The following is a 19619-nucleotide window of genomic DNA, read 5'->3' as shown; positions in this document are numbered from 1 at the left end:
GATTATATTATGCAATCTAAAAAACTACACTTTCATAAATAATTAATTATACTAGTTTAAAATATTTTTATGTTAATGAAGCACATAAGAATCAATATTTACAAGATTCCACTCAAATTTTGTAGCTCCTTTCAATAATAAAAAAAACTTAAACTTCTTGGCCAGTTTCGGAATGTACCGAAGTAGTGAGGTGAACTTTCCACTCAACCGTTGGAGTTCCTTAAGATTGTTCAAACTCCAAGTGCTCGTGATTGCCTCACACTTATCTGGGTTGACTTCAATCCCTCTGTTCAGTGAATTGTCTTTCCTACTCAGATGATATGAGTAGGAAGGAGACCACGTTGATCATTGGTTCATCAAAGCTAAGATAATTTCCTTCGAACTTAACTCTAGGATCCAAGTTGACCTCTTCAATTTCTTCAAGATCGTCCTTTGTAGTAGGGGAAAATTCCTTAACATTGTGGACTTATCGAGGTATGTCTTGATGTTCAAGGATTTGAATAGTGAACTCTATTTGTGTTGTGCTACTTGAGGTTGAGCCTTTCACCGAGTATGGGGCTACCTGTATTTACGTAACACTCTTGAGTTATTTTGGGATTAACTTTCACCGTTATTATTGAGTCGTTTTCTGTTGAAAACTTCATAGCCATGTCTTGGAATTGATTAAGAGTCAAATGGCCGAAGAGAATATTATAGGAGGCATCTGCCTCCACCAAAATATATCTCACCGTCAAGGTGCGATATGCTGCACTAGTTCCAAATGTAGTAAGGAGATTTATATATCCCCTTATATGTACTCGTTTTCCAATGAATCTGAGTAGTGGATCTGGATAGGACTTGATCAAAGAAAGGGGAAGATTCAGCTTTAAAAAGGTTGATCAGTAGAGTACATCAGTCGAGCTACCTTGATCAATGAACTTTACAAACTCTCCAATTTGTGATGGTAGTTGTGACGACCATTGGATCATCATGATCAAGATTGTTGGGACAAAAATATGCATATGTGAGTGTGATTGGGGGGAAGTGGTCGAGGTGTTAAGGAGCTAATTGAGTTTACACTTCTTAGATGCCTCTTTTGTGCTGATCTCAAACTCCCCCACCTGCAAATCCACCAGTTATGGTGCAAACAAATCCTCAAACATTATCAGGATCCTTAGGTTTTTCCAGTTTTAGTGTAGCTTGAGGAGGAGGATTAAAAGGAGGCGTCGTTGTACCAGACGGTGGTAACGCTCCTTGATGGAGATCAAGCCCAAGAGGACATGGAGGCCAATCAACAAGATCAAGAGGAGGTGGAGGCACAAATAGAAGACGCCCATGGAGGTCAAAGTCCACCTCAAAGGATTACAAGAAGCATGTTCAAAGCTTTGGGAGCTAGAGGACATTTATTTTCTCTTTTTGTAATTTCTTTAGTTGAAGGTGCTTAGAGGGAAACATTAGAAACCTCTTTTGTTTTAGCATCTTTTAGGCTTTAGTTAGGAGCTTTGGGGGGGTGTATTAGTAGATAGGTGTAGGAGTAGAATAGGAGGTGCCAAAGTGAAGGAAAGAGTCACACCTTCCTCATGCATGGAATAGGCGCCGGTTTTGAATAGTTTTATGAGGGAATTTTGAATTCTCTTAGCTTTATTTTTCAGCACCTTAGGCTATAAATAGAGGTGCTCTCCTTGTAAAATTCAGATTGGAATTAATCTAAGAAAACTCTACTCAAATTTTGAGTGACCTTTGGAGAGCTTTTGGAGCCTTCTTCTCTAGTCTTATCTTGATGGATCAATGGAGTCCTCAAGTGGCGGCATCACTCTCATCTAGGAGCATTCCACACTTCTAGTGGCGAGATCATCCATCCTCCTTCCATCTTCATGAGCATTCTCTTCTCCTTCCTTTCTTCTTCTTCAATTGTTCATGTTGCTTTGTGTTCTTGAGTTTTTAAGTTTCGGTTTTTCTATTTTCCAGCACTATGTTCTGTTTTGTTTTTAATTCTGTTCGGTTCATATGTTTAGTTGTTTAATTCTGTTCGGTCATTCCATCTTTCATTCCCTTTGTTGATTCAATTTGACAATATTTGGTTCATCCAAATGAGTTTGGGATTTGGTACTAGTTATTGGTGAGTTCTTGTCTTAGAACAATGATCCAACTCTAAGAAAAGTGCCTCTATATTTTCCAGCTCAAGGTGATTCCTAAAAATGTCAAGAATCTTGTTCTATGTGGCTATTGGAATCACATCATGTGGTATCATGAGTCTTAGGTTCTTCTTGTTTAATTGTTGAGTTGTGTGCACTTTAATTTCAAGAGCTTTTTAATTTCTTGCAATTTAAGTTTCCGTTTTAGAATTTTAATTGAGTATTCTTGCTGTTTTTCTTTTACACCAAGTGCTTGTGAAAAGGTTTATGGCTCTCATAATTCTTATGAGTATGGTTGCTCTTTTGGAATGGCATTATCCTTCCTAGAGTTTACCTTAAGCTTCCTTTCACTTGTTGTTAAAATTTGTGATGTGTCTTTTAATTTTGTAATCATGTCAAGTTTTGTCTTAGTCATGTTATTCCATAATTGTCATTACTTCTAGTAGTACTTTTATTGCTTTGATTGTTTCTTGCTTTGGTGCCATATAATTTTCTGAATTGATGTTGATCCTTTGTGCATTTTCTTTTTAGAATTGAGTTCATACTTGTATTCTAGACCTATACAAGTTCCAATACATCATTTTCTATTATGTCTTTGCTAGTTCATCATCCTGTTTTTTATTCCTATTAGGATTCCTCTGTTTCTGAAAAAAGTGCTTACTGTCTTTCCTTATTGCAATTGATTTACGTACTGTAAAATTCTGAAATTCTGGATTTGAGATATTCAAAGTGTTAGAAAAGAATAGAAAAAAGAATCATTCAAAAATATGAAGTACACAAAAAATGATAAATAAAATAAAAAAAGTGTACATTCCTGCCGAAAAAAATACGGTAATCTGGCAGCGATTTTAAAAAATTTATTTCTCTCAATTGGCTTACTGTTTTTAATTGATTCCAGTGCCATTATTGAGTTAACATCTTGAAGTTTCTGTGGTATAAATTTCATAATCCAGTTCGCTCTAAAACGTTCCAGTTAAATCAGTGAATATCAAGCACAGTTTGCATTTAAAAAAAAAAAAAATTTTCCAGTAGCTAAATTTTTTGTTTTCTTCATCTACTCTAGTGCTTTTCCTTAGGTATTCTTTTGTGTGCCTACTTTTCTCATTGAGTTCTTTATTTTCTTGATTGTCTTTCATTCTTACTCTTTGAGTTTGTCTTACATATAGTTTTCCTTTTGCAATTACCTTTCCTTGCTTATACCTTTTCTTGTTTGTCTTTATTGTTTCTTTGGTTTTGTGGTGGTTTGCTCTTAAGATTGGTGTGCTTGCTTTGACATATTTCATTTGAGGATTCCAAGGCCTCAAGATCAGATTGGTGCAAGAACATTATTTCTTTGAGAGTGATATCTTTTTCAGCCTTCATTCACTTCGGCAGTTTCATTGCCAAAAGCTCACTGTTTTTGCTAATTTTTAACTTGTTTGCTGTTTTTGTGTGTTTGCTGTTTTTAATTACAAATGGCTGGCTTTTCAAGTGATGCATCCTACAAGCAGAATTCTCCTTCCAAAGCTTCAATTCTTGGTGAATTACATGAAGCTCAAAGAACAATTAGACGGTTGGAGGAGAAAATGCAAAAGATGGAGGTCCAACAAACTAGACCATCTCCTTCTATCCATGATGGACATCATTCTCATAGACCATCTTCAAGAGCTTCTTCAAATGATGTTGGCCGTGAAGATGAGCATAGGAGAAGGAGACCTCCACCCCAAGTCCATGGACAAAGACATCATCACCAAGGGGAAAGAATTCACTACGGCAATGGCTTCTACCATGATGCAAAGTCCAAGCTTCCTTCGGTCAAGCTACCTTGTTTTAATGGTTCTAGTGATCCAAATGTATATTTAGATTGGGAGGCTAAGTGTGAACAAATTTTTGAGATCCATGAGATCCAAGATGAGCATAAGCTCAAGCTAGCCACCCTAGAGTTTAGTGATTATGCCATGAAATGGTGGCATGGAATTGTAAAGGACATTATCTATCACAAGGGTCCTCCCGTGGACTCTTGGAACTCTTTAAAGGATCATATGCGCGCTAGGTTTGTGCCCCCACATTTTAGGAAAGACCTCATGTTGAGACTCCAACGGTTTCAACAAGGCACGCTAAATGTGGATGAATATTATAAGGAGCTTGAGACGCTTGTGCTTAAAATTGAATTAGAAGAAAGTGAAGAAGCCATGGTTGCTAGGTTTGTGAGTGGTCTTAGGAAGGATATTCAAGACATTGTTGAGTTACAAGAGTATTCATCATTGGGCTCTTTAGTTCATCTTGCAATGAAGGTGGAAGCCCAACTTGCTAAGAAAAACTCTTTTAAAAATGCTTCCAATGATGGATACTACTCCAAGTCTTGGAGAAACAAAACTTCTTTTTCTAAACATCCTTCCAAAGATTCTTCTTTCAAACCCAAGGAATCTAAGCCATCTACTTCTAGACCTAAGTCTCCCACTAGAACATCTAACACTAAATGCTTTAAATGTATGGGTTATGGTCATATTGCTGCAAATTGTCCTTCCAAACGAAGTATGTACATGCATGAGGGCATTGTAGTTAGTGAGCATGATTCGGATTCTCCAAAGCATTCATTGCATTCTCATGCATCTAGTGAGGAAGAGAGCGAATGTCCACTTGAAGGGGACTTGTTAGTTGTGAGAAGACTTCTTGGACAAGTTTCACAACCTTTTGATGAAAGTCAAAGGGAAAATATTTTCCATACAAGATGTCTTATTCAAAACAACATTTGTTCCTTGATAGTGGATGGGGGTAGTTGTGCAAATGTGGCTAGTACAAGAGTAGTAGATAAGCTTGGATTGCCTACTATCTCTCATACAAAGCCCTACAAGTTACAATGGCTTAGTGAAGTAGGAGAAATAATTGTTAATAAACAAGTCCTCATCCATTTCTCCATTGGAAAATACAAAGATGAGGTATTATGTGATGTTGTGCCCATGGAAGCCACTCATGTTCTTTTGGGAAGGCCTTGGCAATTTGATAGAAAAGTTTTACATGATGGCTTTACCAACAAACTATCTTTTGAATTCCATGGTCACAAGGTTACTTTAAAATCTCTCTCTCCAAGAGAAGTCCATGAGGACCAAGTTATCATGAAGAAAAAGAGGGAGAGTGAAAAAGATAAAAAAGATAAAAAAGATAAGAGTTCTAAGCCTACACTCCTTGTGTCTAGGCGTGACATTGAAAGGGAAATAGTGGCTCATCATCCTCTTTTCTTAGCCATCCCTAGAACTCTTAGAGTAGAATCACTTGTTGATAGTCCTCATTGCTTGGAAAATTTGGTAGAAGAGTTCAAAGATGTGTTTCAAGATCCTCCAAATGGACTTCCACCTTTGAGAGGGATTGAGCACCAAATTGATTTGATACCGGGCTCTTCTTTACCAAATCGTCCAGCATATAGGACCAATCCAAGTGAAACCAAGGAAATTCGCCAACAAGTTGAGGCTTTGATTGAGAAAGGGTGGGTGCAAGATAGCATGAGTCCTTGTGCTATGCCTATCATCTTAGTGCCAAAAAAGGATGGCACATGGCGAATGTGTTCGGATTGTAGGGCCATAAATAACATAACCATTAAGTATAGGCATCCCATACCTAGACTAGATGATTTGTTGGATGAATTACATGGTTCTAAAATCTTTTCAAAGATTGATCTTAAAAGCGGCTACAATCAAATCCGTATCAAACCGGGTGATGAATGGAAGACGGCTTTTAAGACCAACTTTGGTTTATATGAGTGGTTAGTTATGCCTTTTGGTTTAACTAATGCACCAAGTACCTTCATGCGCCTCATGCATCATGTTCTTAGACCTTTCATTGGTAAGTTTGTTGTGGTTTACTTTGATGACATTCTCATTTATAGCTTATCTTTGAATGACCATAGGTTGCATGTTAGGCAAGTTTTAGAAACCCTTAGGAAGGAACATTTGTATGCTAACCTTGCTAAATGTATGTTTGCTCTTGATCATATAGAATTCCTAGGGTTTGTTGTGAGTTGTAAAGGGGTCCATGTGGACAAAACAAAGGTGGTGGCCATTCAAAATTGGCCTACACCGAAATCTTTGAATGAGGTCCGAAGTTTTCATGGACTAGCTTCTTTCTATAGAAGATTTGTCCCAAACTTTGGTACAATTGCCGCACCACTCAATGACATAGTGAAAAAGGATGTGGTCTTTCATTGGGGAGAAGCACAACAAAATGCTTTTGATACTTTGAAAGAAAAATTGACTAATGCTCCCATCTTGGCCCTTCCTAATTTCACTAAGACATTTGAGATTGAGTGTGATGCTTCAAGTATAGGTATTGGGGCTGTTCTCCTTCAAGAGGGCCACCCCATAGCCTATTTTAGTGAGAAATTGAAGGGAAGTCATCTCAACTATTCCACCTATGATAAGGAATTATATGCACTTGTTAGGGCTTTGTTTACTTGGCAACACTATCTTTTTCCCAAAGAGTTTGTGATACATAGTGATCATGAATCTCTTAAATATTTGAAAAGCCAAAACAAACTTAACAAGAGGCATGCTAAGTGGGTGGAATTCATTGAGCAATTTCCTTATGTGATCAAACACAAGCAAGGCAAAATAAATATTGTGGCGGATGCTCTTTCTAGAAGATACACCTTGCTAAATCTTTTAACCTCTCAATATCTTGGTTTTGATCACATTAAGGAACTCTATCATGATGACCTTGATTTTTCTCTCATCTATCAAGAGTGTCTTAAAGGAGGACACAAAGACTTTTTTTATTCAAGATGGCTTTCTTTTTAAAGGAAAACGTCTTTGTGTTCCCCAATGCTCTATTAGATTATCTCTTGTTAGAGAAGCTCATGAGGGGGGTTTAATGGGACATTTTGGGGTTGCTAAAACTTTGGATGTGATGCATGAACATTTCTTTTGGCCTCATATGCATAAACATGTTCATAGTTTGTGTGATAAATGCATAGCTTGCCGCAAAGCTAAGTCTAAAATGCATCCCCATGGTCTTTATACTCCTCTTCCTATCCCTTCAATGCCTTGGGTAGATATATCTATGGATTTCATCTTAGGCTTACCCAAGACATCAAAGGGAAAGGACTCCATTTTTGTGGTAGTGGATCGTTTTTCAAAGATGGCTCACTTTATTCCTTGCCACAAAGTGGATGATGCATGCCACATTGCAAACCTCTTCTTCCAAGAAGTGGTTCGCTTGCATGGGATTCCTAGGTCTATAGTGTCCGATAGAGATCCTAAGTTCTTGAGTCACTTTTGGAAGACCTTGTGGGGCAAGCTTGGAACTAAGCTTTTATTTTCTACCACTTGCCACCCACAAACTGATGGTCAAACCGAGGTGGTGAATAGAACTTTGGGACAACTATTGAGATGCTTTATTTCGGGGAATCCTAGAGTGTGGGAGAATTTACTACCCCATGTTGAGTTTGCATATAACCGAGTAGTAAATTCTACCACCTCCCATTCTCCTTTTGAGGTGGTCTATGGGTTTAATCCCCTAACACCTCTTGATCTTCTTCCTATTCCCCTTCTTGGAGATGTCTTGTGCAAAGATGGGGATGAAAAGGCTTCTTTTGTGAAAACTTTGCATAAAGACATCAAGAAGAGAATTGAGAAGAAGGTTGGCAAGTATGCTGAACTTGCCAATAAAAGGAGAAAAGCATTGTTGTTTGATGAGGGCGATTGGGTTTGGCTTCACTTGAGGAAGGATCGTTTTCCTACTCAAAGGAAGTCCAAACTAATGCCTCGAGGGGATGGACCTTTCCAAGTCCTCAAGAGGATTAATGACAATGCTTATGAGTTAGATATGCCTGATACATTCTTAGGTAGTCATACTTTCAATGTCAGCGATCTAACTCCATTTTCTGTAGGTCTCCAGAATTCGTGGTCGAATTCTCTCCAACTCGGGGAGTATGATGGAGATCAAGCCCAAGAGGACATGGAGGCCAATCAACAAGATCAAGAGGAGGTGGAGGCACAAATAGAAGACGCCCATGGAGGTCAAAGTCCACCTCAAAGGATTACAAGAAGCATGTTCAAAGCTTTGGGAGCTAGAGGACATTTATTTTCTCTTTTTGTAATTTCTTTAGTTGAAGGTGCTTAGAGGGAAACATTAGAAACCTCTTTTGTTTTAGCATCTTTTAGGATTTAGTTAGGAGCTTTGGGGGGTGTATTAGTAGATAGGTGTAGGAGTAGAATAGGAGGTGCCAAAGTGAAGGAAAGAGTCACACCTTCCTCATGCATGGAATAGGCGCCGGTTTTGAATAGTTTTAGGAGGGAATTTTGAATTCTCTTAGCTTTATTTTTCAGCACCTTAGGCTATAAATAGAGGTGCTCTCCTTGTAAAATTCAGATTGGAATTAATCTAAGAAAACTCTACTCAAATTTTGAGTGACCTTTGGAGAGCTTTTGGAGCCTTCTTCTCTAGTCTTATCTTGATGGATCAATGGAGTCCTCAAGTGGCGGCATCACTCTCATCTAGGAGCATTCCACACTTCTAGTGGCAAGATCATCCATCCTCCTTCCATCTTCATGAGCATTCTCTTCTCCTTCCTTTCTTCTTCTTCAATTGTTCATGTTGCTTTGTGTTCTTGAGTTTTTCAGTTTCGGTTTTTCTATTTTCCAGCACTATGTTCTGTTTTGTTTTTAATTCTGTTTGGTTCATATGTTTAGTTGTTTAATTCTGTTCGGTCATTCCAGCTTTCATTCCCTTTGTTGATTCAATTTGACAATATTTGGTTCATCCAAATGAGTTTGGGATTTGGTACTAGTTATTGGTGAGTTCTTGTCTTAGAACAATGATCCAACTCTAAGAAAAGTGCCTCTATATTTTCCAGCTCAAGGTGATTCCTAAGAATGTCAAGAATCTTGTTCTATGTGGCTATTGGAATCACATCACTCCTCTTCCTCCCCCTTGATGCACCTCTAAAGCCATCTTGGTGGTTCTGTATAAAATAGTTCAAGGCACTTGACCAATTGAGCTCTTCAATTAAGTCACATATTTGAAACATTTTTCAATAGTGTGACCTTGATTTTGATGGTAGTTGCATCTCTTTATTTAATCAACATGTGAAGTGAAGATGTGGGGTGAGGAAGTCAGACAAGATCCATTGCAAAGGCTTCTTTGAGGACAACATCCTGAGTAGCATTGAGGGGAGTGTTTGTTTCAAATTTCCCAACACGCTTCTTTTTTAAGCTTTGTGGGTTAGGATGCAAACCCTTATAAGTTCGCTTCCTCGTTTCGGCATTTTCCTTTATGCTCATATATCGAGCAACTCGTGCTCAGAGCTCATCCATGTTAATTGGTGGATCAACATATAAGGTATCTGAGAATGAACTTGGTTGTAGTTCATCCTTAATGGTGTGCGGTGCAACGACCGGGTGCAGGTCAAGAATGTTCGGTGATGCTTTGGTGAAATGATTTATATATTGTCTTAATGACTCGATTTTGCCTTGAAAATGTCTTGAAGTGATGTGAGTTGATTTTAGGATTGTACATTTTATAGGTTGCACTTTTTTTAAGATTTTTTTTGAATTAGCAATTATGGTGAGAAACCCAAAGAAGATTCCCACTGGACACAAACTTAACCAAATGGTTAAGTAAGTGTGAGAGTTCACTTCTAGAGGGCAAAGAGAAAAACACAATATAGGTGATGATGATGATGAGGTGCAAGAATTAAAGAGCATAAATGGAAAGGAAAAAAAAAAAAGAAACCGAAAAGGAAAAAAAAAGAACACAAATTCATAAGAGGGAATGGAAATTGCGCATGGTGAAGAAAAGAAAAGATGAAGAGATAAGAGAAAGCTTATGGATGGTGAGAAGTTGTCATGCCACTTAGAGGAGGGGATACTCCAAGATGAGTGGTGAAGAGCTGATGACTTTTTACGGCAAGTAACATCGCGTTTGTCAAAAGTAATTATTGTCCCTAAGGACGAATATCGATCCCACAAGGCACAGTAAATTATCGAGTACAAAATTCGCTAAATATAACAAAAGAACCATAAAAAGAGTTTTGAAGTGATTGTGTTGGCACTTATCAATAAGAAAACAAACAAAGAATTAAGTGCTTCAATTGGAAAAATAAGGATTATGTTTCATCTCTCCCACTCTCATGTATTTTGATTAGCATGTTAATAATGAGTTCTTTGATTGAAATTGATGCCCGTAGAAAATTCATTTATATCGATCTCTCGCATATACAATTCTTAAGAATGTTTCCTAAATATCGATCTCTCACATACTTATAAAAACAACTTAGAAATCACAATCAGACGTTAATGGCAATTACCATTTCAAGTCTATCTCTAGCACTCAAATATGTTAAGTATTGATGTTTAGGTCTGAACCCTAAAAATACCTCTCGTTTAGATTTAAGATTCTTAATTTGTCACGGAAAGTTAAAAGTAAAACAACAATACCAATAATCAATCAAGAATTGAATATTAATATATAAGATATCACCTCAATACATAAGAGTTTGAGCAGATTACTCCAAATTCCAAAGGGTAGAATTAGCCACACATACTTCTAACACCTTCCATTCTCCCAATTGGGTTACAATTCAGTCTATGGTGTTTTCCTCTCAATCTGGCACCCCAGGGTTGTGCCTCTAGCCCCCTATTTAACCTAATTTGCTAGGGTTAGGTGATTTCATGCGTCGCGCTTGTGGGCTTAATGATAAAAACATAAAAATAGCCCAATTAATCTAACGCATTCTTGCTGCTGAGTTGGACTCTTTTTCTCTCTTTTGTGCGTTTTGGGCCTTCCCACTTTCTTCTTTTAGCATATATCATTTTTCTTTAGTCCAAATCTTCATTCTTCCCTAGAATCCTGCAATTAACACCAAATTTGGGAATAAAATGCTCTTATTCAATTAAAGATCATAGAAAATGTAAAAAGATATAAATTCATAAATTAGGGATTATTTTATATGTAAATTAGCAATTAATACTAATAAGTGCCTATATTTTAATTTGAAATATTACGGAAATTAGGCATTTATCAAGAGCCACCACTTTGAGGTGTTGTGCACTCAAGATATTACTTTCAAATTACAATGTAAAAGTACATGAGGCAAGACACCCTTTACATAGGAGAGAGTCACTTGGGGAGCAAGAGTGAGAGGGGTAGGAGTGTCATTTGTGAGAAACCTTCTAGAAGGTAGGTCATAAAAACCCTAAACCTAGGTGCATATCTTATGAAAGGCGGGCTTGGCACAAGCCCAATTTACTAAGAACACCCTACTCTAGCTTATTCTTCTATTTGTAACCCCAAAGTGAGTCCAATTTATTTATATAAACTTGTCTTTTTAAAAGACCAGAAGAAAGAACATCTGATGCTCTGGCCTCTGTCTAGTTCTTCTTCTGTTGAGATCCCTCTGAAGTTTGGTGGGGCCTTGTCTTGGATTGTGAGATGACTCACTTAATTGTGAAGTGTCTATTGTGTCCTTAGTCATCTGTTTGTCGAGATGGTTTATATCATGCCCCCCAGGTTGGAAAGAATTCGATCTCGAATTTAGAACTTCTGCAAATAACATAGTTTGTTTGTTCACTTGATTTATATATGTGAGTTTTGAAGCAAACTTATGTTCATTGAATTTTAGGAGTTTGGGTTGAATGGTTCTAGTTACATGTAATGTTTGTAGAGAATGTGTAGGATCAAAGGGAATTTGGTGTGAAAATTCAAAGTGTAAACCCTCTTATAAGGTGTAAACCTTTAGAAGGATTTTGAAAAATATTCCCACATTTCTCTAACAAATCATGTAATAGAACTATGAATAGATAAACAAGAGAAGGAAGGAGAATACCGAAGTGTGCTGGCAGTATTTATTTTTGGACGGATCAACATTACAGTTTTGACCACGTTTGGTGAGGTGATGAACCCCGTTTTATTATTTTCGTCATCTTTTTCAGATTTTCTTTTTTGTTTCATTTTTATTTGGTCTTTAATTGCCTCTTTTGGAGATAGAAGTTTCAATATGATCTTATGGCCTTGGAAGTGAAAAGAAATCTTGTTAGTTAGTGTACTGGTCGGACGTGCTCAGGGCCTCGACCCGAGCACTTAAGTGTGTTAACTTAGCTGGTCAGGTCAATGCGAGGGAAATACCTACCTCGGTCATAGATAAATGGTAAGCCCAATGACGCGTCAAGAGGTCGACCCAAACAATCGTGAGCCCATATTAAAAAGATAATTAAAGTAAAAATAACAGAAGGAATAATCGAATTAGATAAGCACAAATATTATTGTAAATTTCGATGAAAATAAACAGCTAGAGATAATTGTTGAAGATGAAGCTTTGATGATTCCAAAATCCAAGAAGGATGCTTAAAGCTGGGTTGCTGCTTGTGGGGCTTTTTATTTTGTGTATTTAGAATTTGTTAAATCACACTTAGTCCAATCCAAAGCTAAAACAATCAAGATCTTTTAAAGAAAACTGTTTTTCAAAGTAACACTAGTGCAAAAAGAAGAAAAGGATACACTTTATTTAGCGTGGCTTTTGCGCTACCCGCTTTCGTAAAAAACGCAGTGGCATTTTTGAAATTATTTTGATTTACGAATGCGGTTATTTGAATAGCCGCATTCGTAAATCAAAGCACTTGATTTACGAATGCGGCTATTTGTATAACCGCACTTGTAAATCAAAGCGCTTGATTTACGAATGCGGCTATTTGTATAGCCGCATTCGTAAATCAAAATTCTTTGATTTACGAATGCGGTTTTACCTTTAGCCGCATTCGTAAATCCTTTTTTACCCTAAATTTTGAAGCGCACCACACACAATTTCAAACTTTATTTCTCGTCTTTGCCTTCGTTTCGTGTTCGCACTCTGAGTTCGTCTCCTTCTGCTGCATCTGCATTCCATTTGTGCAATGTAAGTTTCTTGAACTCTCTTTCTTCCTCTTCATCTTCACAAATATATGCATAAATGTTTTTCGTTTTTCTTATATATGTTTTTTTCCTTGCATTGGTGGTCTCGAAGCATTGTTTCATTGGCTGACATTCGTTTTTCTTACATTGTTTGGTTTCGCATTGCTCAGTACTCTTTCATTGTCTTCGTGGTTTCTTGTGGATTTTTTGGTTTGCTCCGTTGCTGCTTCCCTGTCCGCCGTCGCTTCTGCTGCCGCCACCATTGTTGGCGCTCCCGTGACTCTTCATCAATGATGCCTTCACACAAGATTGACGATGTTTTAAATTTTTTAATTTCTTTTTAATGATTTGGCATATACAAGTGCGGTTAAAGCAAATAACCGCACTTGTAAATGGTATTTATAAATGCGGCTATATAGCCGCATTTATATTTCTTGATTTACAAGTGCGTGTTGATCAAATGCGGCTATAAAGCTGCATTTATAAATTCGAAATAGCCGCATTTGTTTTATGTTTCTGCACTAGTGAAAGTGAAAAACAACCGGTTGTTTCTACAATTCAATCGGTTGTTTTACACTTGGTATTTTGAAAAGCTAAAATTGGCTGACTTTACAAGTCAAAGCCAAATCAATTGTTTGAATCGAGGTTTCAATCGATTGTTTTTTTGAAAAGCATAAGAGATTCAGTTTTAACTGTCAAAACTGTTTTGGCTTGATATGCATCTGTTTTGGGCTTTGTTTAACCGAAACAAACGGCTATTTTTGTGGATTTATAACTGGGTTTGAATCTCTATTAAGACAATCAATTAGATTACGAAAAATAGCTTAAGAATTTTTCAAAAGATTGCAAGATTGCTATATGCTTTGCCTTGGTCAAAAAAGTGAAATACGAGTTGTGTTTTTCTTCTTGTACCAGGTGTAATCTTTCCTATTCATTCTTGTATTTCTGTTTACGTTTGAATACTGTAAAGTGGTTTGTATTTTAAGTCAGAGGGTGTTCTGACTGTGTGTGGTGGTGGTGCATGAAAGAGGGTGTGTAGTCTTGAAGGTATCACGATAGGCTTTTTGATGTGTTTGTTGTTGATTAGATAATGGATTCCAGAGGTTGTTCTGGGACTAGATGTAGCTCAGGTTATGAGTGTACCAATATAAAAACATTGTGTGTAAATCTATTTCTCCCTCTCTACTTTTAAATCTGTTTAAATCTATTTTTGTTGAAGTGCTGGTAAGAACAATCGATTGATTTGTAGAAACAACCAATTGTTTTTCTGGAATCAGTTTAAATACATTATGTTTCTTGGTTGATCTGATTGCTTTATCTATAGTTCTGCATTTACTTTTATTTTTATCCAGTATTCGCAAAAATTTCTCAAAAACAATTCATCCCCTGTTGTTTAGCCCTTCATTTCTAACAATTGGCATCAAGAGCTAGGTTCTTGAAATTTACTCAAGTCCTGTTTTCAAATTTTTAAATGGCTGACAAGTTACCTTTTGGGGAATGAGCGTATATCAATAGACCACCTTTTATTTTGTGGTGTGAACTATAAATTCTGGAAAATAAGAATGAAATTTTTTGTGCAATCAACAGATAAAGTAATTTGGAAGGCTATTGAAAATTGTCCTTTTATTCCAAAAATAGAAAAAAATGGTGTGTTTACTGTAAAACCTTGCTCTTAATGGACTGAATCTGATAGCAAGAAAACTAAGTTTGATTGGATTGCTAAAAATATAATAACCTCTGCATTAAGTTGTGATGAGTTTTTCAGGATATCACAATGTGAATTTGCAAAGGAAATGTGGAAAATCCTTGAAGTCACGCATGAAGGGACAAACGACGTAAAGAGGGCAAAGAAGCATGCTCTCATTCAAGAGTATGAAATGTTCAGAATGCAAAAGGGAGAAACAATCTCTGAAGTGCAGAAAAGATTCTCTCACATTGTCAATCATCTCATGAGCCTAGGAAAGACTTTTGAGAAAGAGGAACTCAATATCAAGATCCTCAAATGTCTTGACAGAACATGGCAGCCAAAGGTCACAACAATCTCAGAATCCAGAGATTTGACTTTTATGACAACAACTTCATTGTTTGGGAAGCTTAGAGAGCATGAGTTGGAGATGAACATATTGTTTATTCAAGAAAATGAAGACAAACAGATTAGAAGCATTGCTCTAAAGACGGTTGGCTATAAGAGGTGTAAAGAGACAAGTGATGATAGTGATGAAGATACCTTTAGTTTGTTGTCCAAAAAATTTAGTAGATTCTTGAAGAAGAAGAACAACAAGAATCACTCTTCTAATAGGTACAATAGCAAGAAGTCAAATGATTTTAACACTAACAAGTATACATTTTTTGGTTGTGGTGAGCAGGGACACATCAAAGCATATTTCCCCAACAGTGAGAACAAAGAGAAAGAAGAAATCAATAAAAGTGAGAAAAGAGGCAAAGCCAAGAAGGCATACATAGCTTGGCAAGACAATGAGGTGTCATCCTCTAGCTCCTCCTTAAAATATGCAGAAGTCAATATGTGTTTGAAGGCTAAGGAAGAACATGAATCAAATACTGTAAGTTCAAATTCTTCAATTAATGTTGGTAACTATAGTCAGCTTCTTGAGACTTTCAAAGAAACTCATGAAGAAGCTAATAGATTGATCCTCATAACACTACAAGAAAATCATGAAATAGAAACTAACTTTAGAAACAAAAAATAATTAGTTGCTATAGTGACTAAATTAGAGACCATTTTAGAAACAAAAAAAAATTGGTTTCTAAATTAGTTTTATTATTGTTAAATAGTTTCTAAATTGGTATCTAATTAGCTACCAAGGTTTTAATTACCAATTATTTAGATTCTAAATTTGGTAGCTAATTAGTTAACAAGCTTTTAACTACAAAAAATCTTAGTCGTTAATTAGATACCAATTTAGTAACCATTTAATATAATAATAACTAATTTAGAAACCAAAAACTTTTTTAGTCTCTAAAATGGTCTCTAATTTAATCACTATAGCAACTAATTAATTTTTGTTTCTAAATTTAGTTTCTATTTCATGATTTTCTTGTAGTGTAAGTAATAGGTTGACAGGTTTAAATAACTGATTGGAGAAAAGTGTCAAAACCTTAGAAGAAGAGCTGGAAAACTCCAGAAATGATTTTGAAACTCTTGAACTGATTTACAAATACTCTTCTTATGAGTGTGACTCAAGTTTTTGTAAAAACTGTGAATCTGTTGAAAATAAGATTCATTATCTGGTAAAAACTGTGGACATACTTTCAAAAGGAAAATCAAACTTTGAGAATGTCTTAACATCTCAAAGATGTGTCTTTGGAAAATCTGGACTTGGTTTTAAACCACAGGGGAAAAACAGTGGCTTTTCAGAACCCTTTTCAACCACTGCAGAAAACAACCGATTTAAAAGTCGAAACAACCGATTGTTTCCTGTTTTTATTGTATGAGAAAAGGTCATTCTGTTAAATTCTGTAAAGTGAGGAAAGTTCTTGTTCCCAAAGGTATTTTAAAATGGGTTCCTAAGAATCTTAAGGATTTTTATAACCAATTTAACTCAAATGGACCTAAATTTCGTAATAAAATCAAGAAGTCAAGTTAGGATAAGTTGATTTTTCTCTTCATAGATGGGTATGAGTATTCGATGCTAATAATATTGTTAATAATATCCTTGCTAATTCTAAATTTTAGAACCTTGAGTCCGCTTATGGTAACTATCACTTGCTATTTCCATATCAGATAGTTGTCATAATCTATAGTTTGAGGGTGATAGAAGTGTTGAATGTGTGATGAATGAAGGAAGAGGTAGCAGAAATTTTTTTCTGGATACACTGTAAGAGATGGAGTAGCTGTGGTTAAACTATTTGGCTGTGAATACCATGTAAGAAAATGAGAGTGAGAAAGGGAGAAAAGAAGTGAAAACATATACCTTGTAAAAGGAAATCTATCTAGAGAAGAGGTGCCTGATATATGTAGGCAAGAATAGACAAACTAGATAACCAAGATTCCTATAATTGATTTCTTAACAACCAGTGACAAAGGTAATCTGGCCGATGGGGCCAGGAAGGTTCCTAGTAAACGACATTTTCTTTGTCTGTAAAAGTCAAGAGATGCATCATACATGTTTAGGGAAGAGGAGTGTATGTCCTATTATTGTCCCTTTTTTTTTTGTACAATAACCTTCTAAATAATTTTGAATTAGTATGATTTTTTTTAATAACGGTGAAGTTATAGTAATCCAAATTTGAACTGTTTTAAATTTGGCCTCTATAGAAAGGTAATGAAAAGTAATGTGAATAACCATGTGTAATATGTATGAAAAGGAATATCTAGGTGTGGATGAATGTTTGGGTGCATGCATTTATGTCCAATGAACAAGATCTATCAGTTTAACAAGAAACACAAACACAGCAGCAGAAGCTGCATCACATTCATGAAAACCCACGAAATCTTAACATTCAAAATCAGAACATTAATTCCCAACAAATAGAGTTGTCAAAGTTGACCAATGCAATTTCATACCTAAAGAAGCAAAAGTAAATGGAAATACGAAAGTAGTTGACAATGTTGAAGGAAAGACCAACTGAAGACCAATATCATAAAGCTGGTTTAATGATGATGATCTCGTTGTACACGAGAAATTCTAATACAACACAGACTGGTGGTGAGAATCTGCACACTTTTTTAATTAATAAAGAAAATTATTCAATAAATCTGGTTTTCCCATGCCAATTTTTTCCACATTTCTGCTAGGTCTGAAAGGGTTTTGGTAGAAGATCCTTCTTCTTTGAGAGCAATGGTAGCCTCTTCTTTCAACTCCTTCATTCTCTTCTGCATTTCCCTTCCTTCTTTCCCTTCCATCAAACACTTTATCACCTGAACAATTTCCACCCTTTCCACCAACCCCTTTTCACTAACTCTTGGCCTCACTCCCACTTTGAGACCCTCACTCAGCACAACCGAATTCATTCTCTGCTCTGCATACAGTGGCCATGTGATGAGTGGCACACCATGCACCACACTCTCAAGGCTCGAATTCCAGCCACAGTGACTCAAAAACCCACCAACTGCACTGTGGCTAAGAACCTGAACCTGTGGTGCCCATGAAGGAACAATCAAACCTTGCTCTTTGGTTCTCTCCAAAAACCCACATGGCAAGAACTGCAAAGGGTCAACGTTGTTGTGTCCACCAAGGTAAGCAGCATCAGCTTTTGTATTATTGGGTGCCCTCACAACCCACAAGAACTTGTGATTACTCAATTCCAAACCATAAGCCAGCTCATTCATCTGCTCACGTGAGAGTGTTCCACCACTCCCAAAGGAAACGTACAAAACCGAACCAACTTTCTGTGTGTCCAACCATGTTATACAGTGCTCCAACCCTTTTGCATCATCATCATCATCATCACCAGATTGTTGCACAAGCGGTCCAACAGGGTACACACGAGGGTACCCTCTTCTCTCCTCTTTCAATGCTGTTATAGGACCCTTTTCCAATGCCAAGAAACTGTTGACGAAAATCCCATCAACAGCACGGCACCGTGTGTACCGTTTGAGTGACATTTTGTAGAGTTCACTCGTTCGATCTTGGGCTTGAGCATAGATATCACGGCCATGAAAGGGCACACAACCAGGTAATTTGATAGGGTGAGGCAGGTTTCGGTACTCACAAGTTGTTTCCTTGTCCAACCTTGGCAGATTCAAGTGCATGCTGAGTGTGGTGGCTGATATAGGGAAGTAAACATAGGACAACATGTTGAACTCGTGTGCGAGATCAAGTGCTACGGCGGCAAAAGAATCAACCACCATGGCCACGTGGGGGGTGTTGGAAGTGACGGACTGGAGAGTGTGGTGGATGGAGGGCATGGAGTGTCTCATGGCGAGCTGAATTTGGACCACTGCGGGAAGCCCTTGAGGGAGGTCATGGAGGTTCACTGGCGGAAGAAAAATGGTGGAGATGTTTGGTGGAAGGGTTTGGAGAATGGGTTTTGCAGCAGCTGGGAGAGAACCTAGCATGGGAATGATGCAGGAGATGTGAATATGTGGGTGAAGCTGAACCAGTCTCTTTGAGAAGTGGATAATGGGAACGAAATGGCTGAACCCTGCACTGGGAATAACCACAATGTGAGTTGTTTTCGCCATTCATGCAAACCTTATGAGAAGATCTTCAACTCTTTATTCTGGTTTTGTGGTTTGAGGAAGATGAGTTTATATAGAACCCAATGGACTATTGTTAACTGAATTATAAGTTCATGTAACTTTTACAAAACGATAATGATTTTTTTGACAATGAGAAAATAATATGATGGATTTAAAAATAAATATATATAATAAATAGTAAATTTGTAATTAAACAATATAAAAATATAATATAAAAATATAATATGATAGATTTAAATATAAATATATATAATAAAGGATAAATTTAAAATTAAATAATATAAAAATATATTAAAATAATAGTATTGGAAGTTATAATTAAGATTGTGAATATATCACTCACTAATATTTTATCTATAAATAAGTGAATAATATTAATTAAAGTAAAATATGTGGATATTATAATACAACACTGTATTTATTGCCTGGAATTATTTAATACATAAATAGTTCATTCTTGTTATATAATATTAGAAAAGTTATCA

General features: G+C 36.6%; 1 protein-coding gene across 1 annotated transcript; it reads right to left on the bottom strand.

The window, feature by feature from the left end:
- Nucleotides 1–17560: 17560 nt before the first annotated feature.
- On the bottom strand, nucleotides 17561–19185 carry LOC137818230 (hydroquinone glucosyltransferase). Its single transcript, XM_068621521.2, has one exon. It carries the CDS (start codon nucleotides 19114–19116, stop codon nucleotides 17680–17682), a length of 1437 nt encoding a protein of 478 aa, XP_068477622.1. The 5' UTR covers nucleotides 19117–19185; the 3' UTR covers nucleotides 17561–17679.
- Nucleotides 19186–19619: the final 434 nt, after the last annotated feature.

This window comes from Phaseolus vulgaris, chromosome 10 (assembly GCF_051622355.1).
Source record: "Phaseolus vulgaris cultivar YP4 chromosome 10, ASM5162235v1, whole genome shotgun sequence".
Lineage (NCBI taxonomy): Eukaryota > Viridiplantae > Streptophyta > Magnoliopsida > Fabales > Fabaceae > Phaseolus > Phaseolus vulgaris.
This window is presented reverse-complemented; position numbering and strand designations above follow the sequence as displayed.

Coding starts and splice junctions, on each gene's coding strand:
- LOC137818230 (XM_068621521.2), bottom strand. CDS start 19,116: ATGGCGAAAACAACTCACATTGTGGTTATTCCCAGTGCAGGGTTCAGC.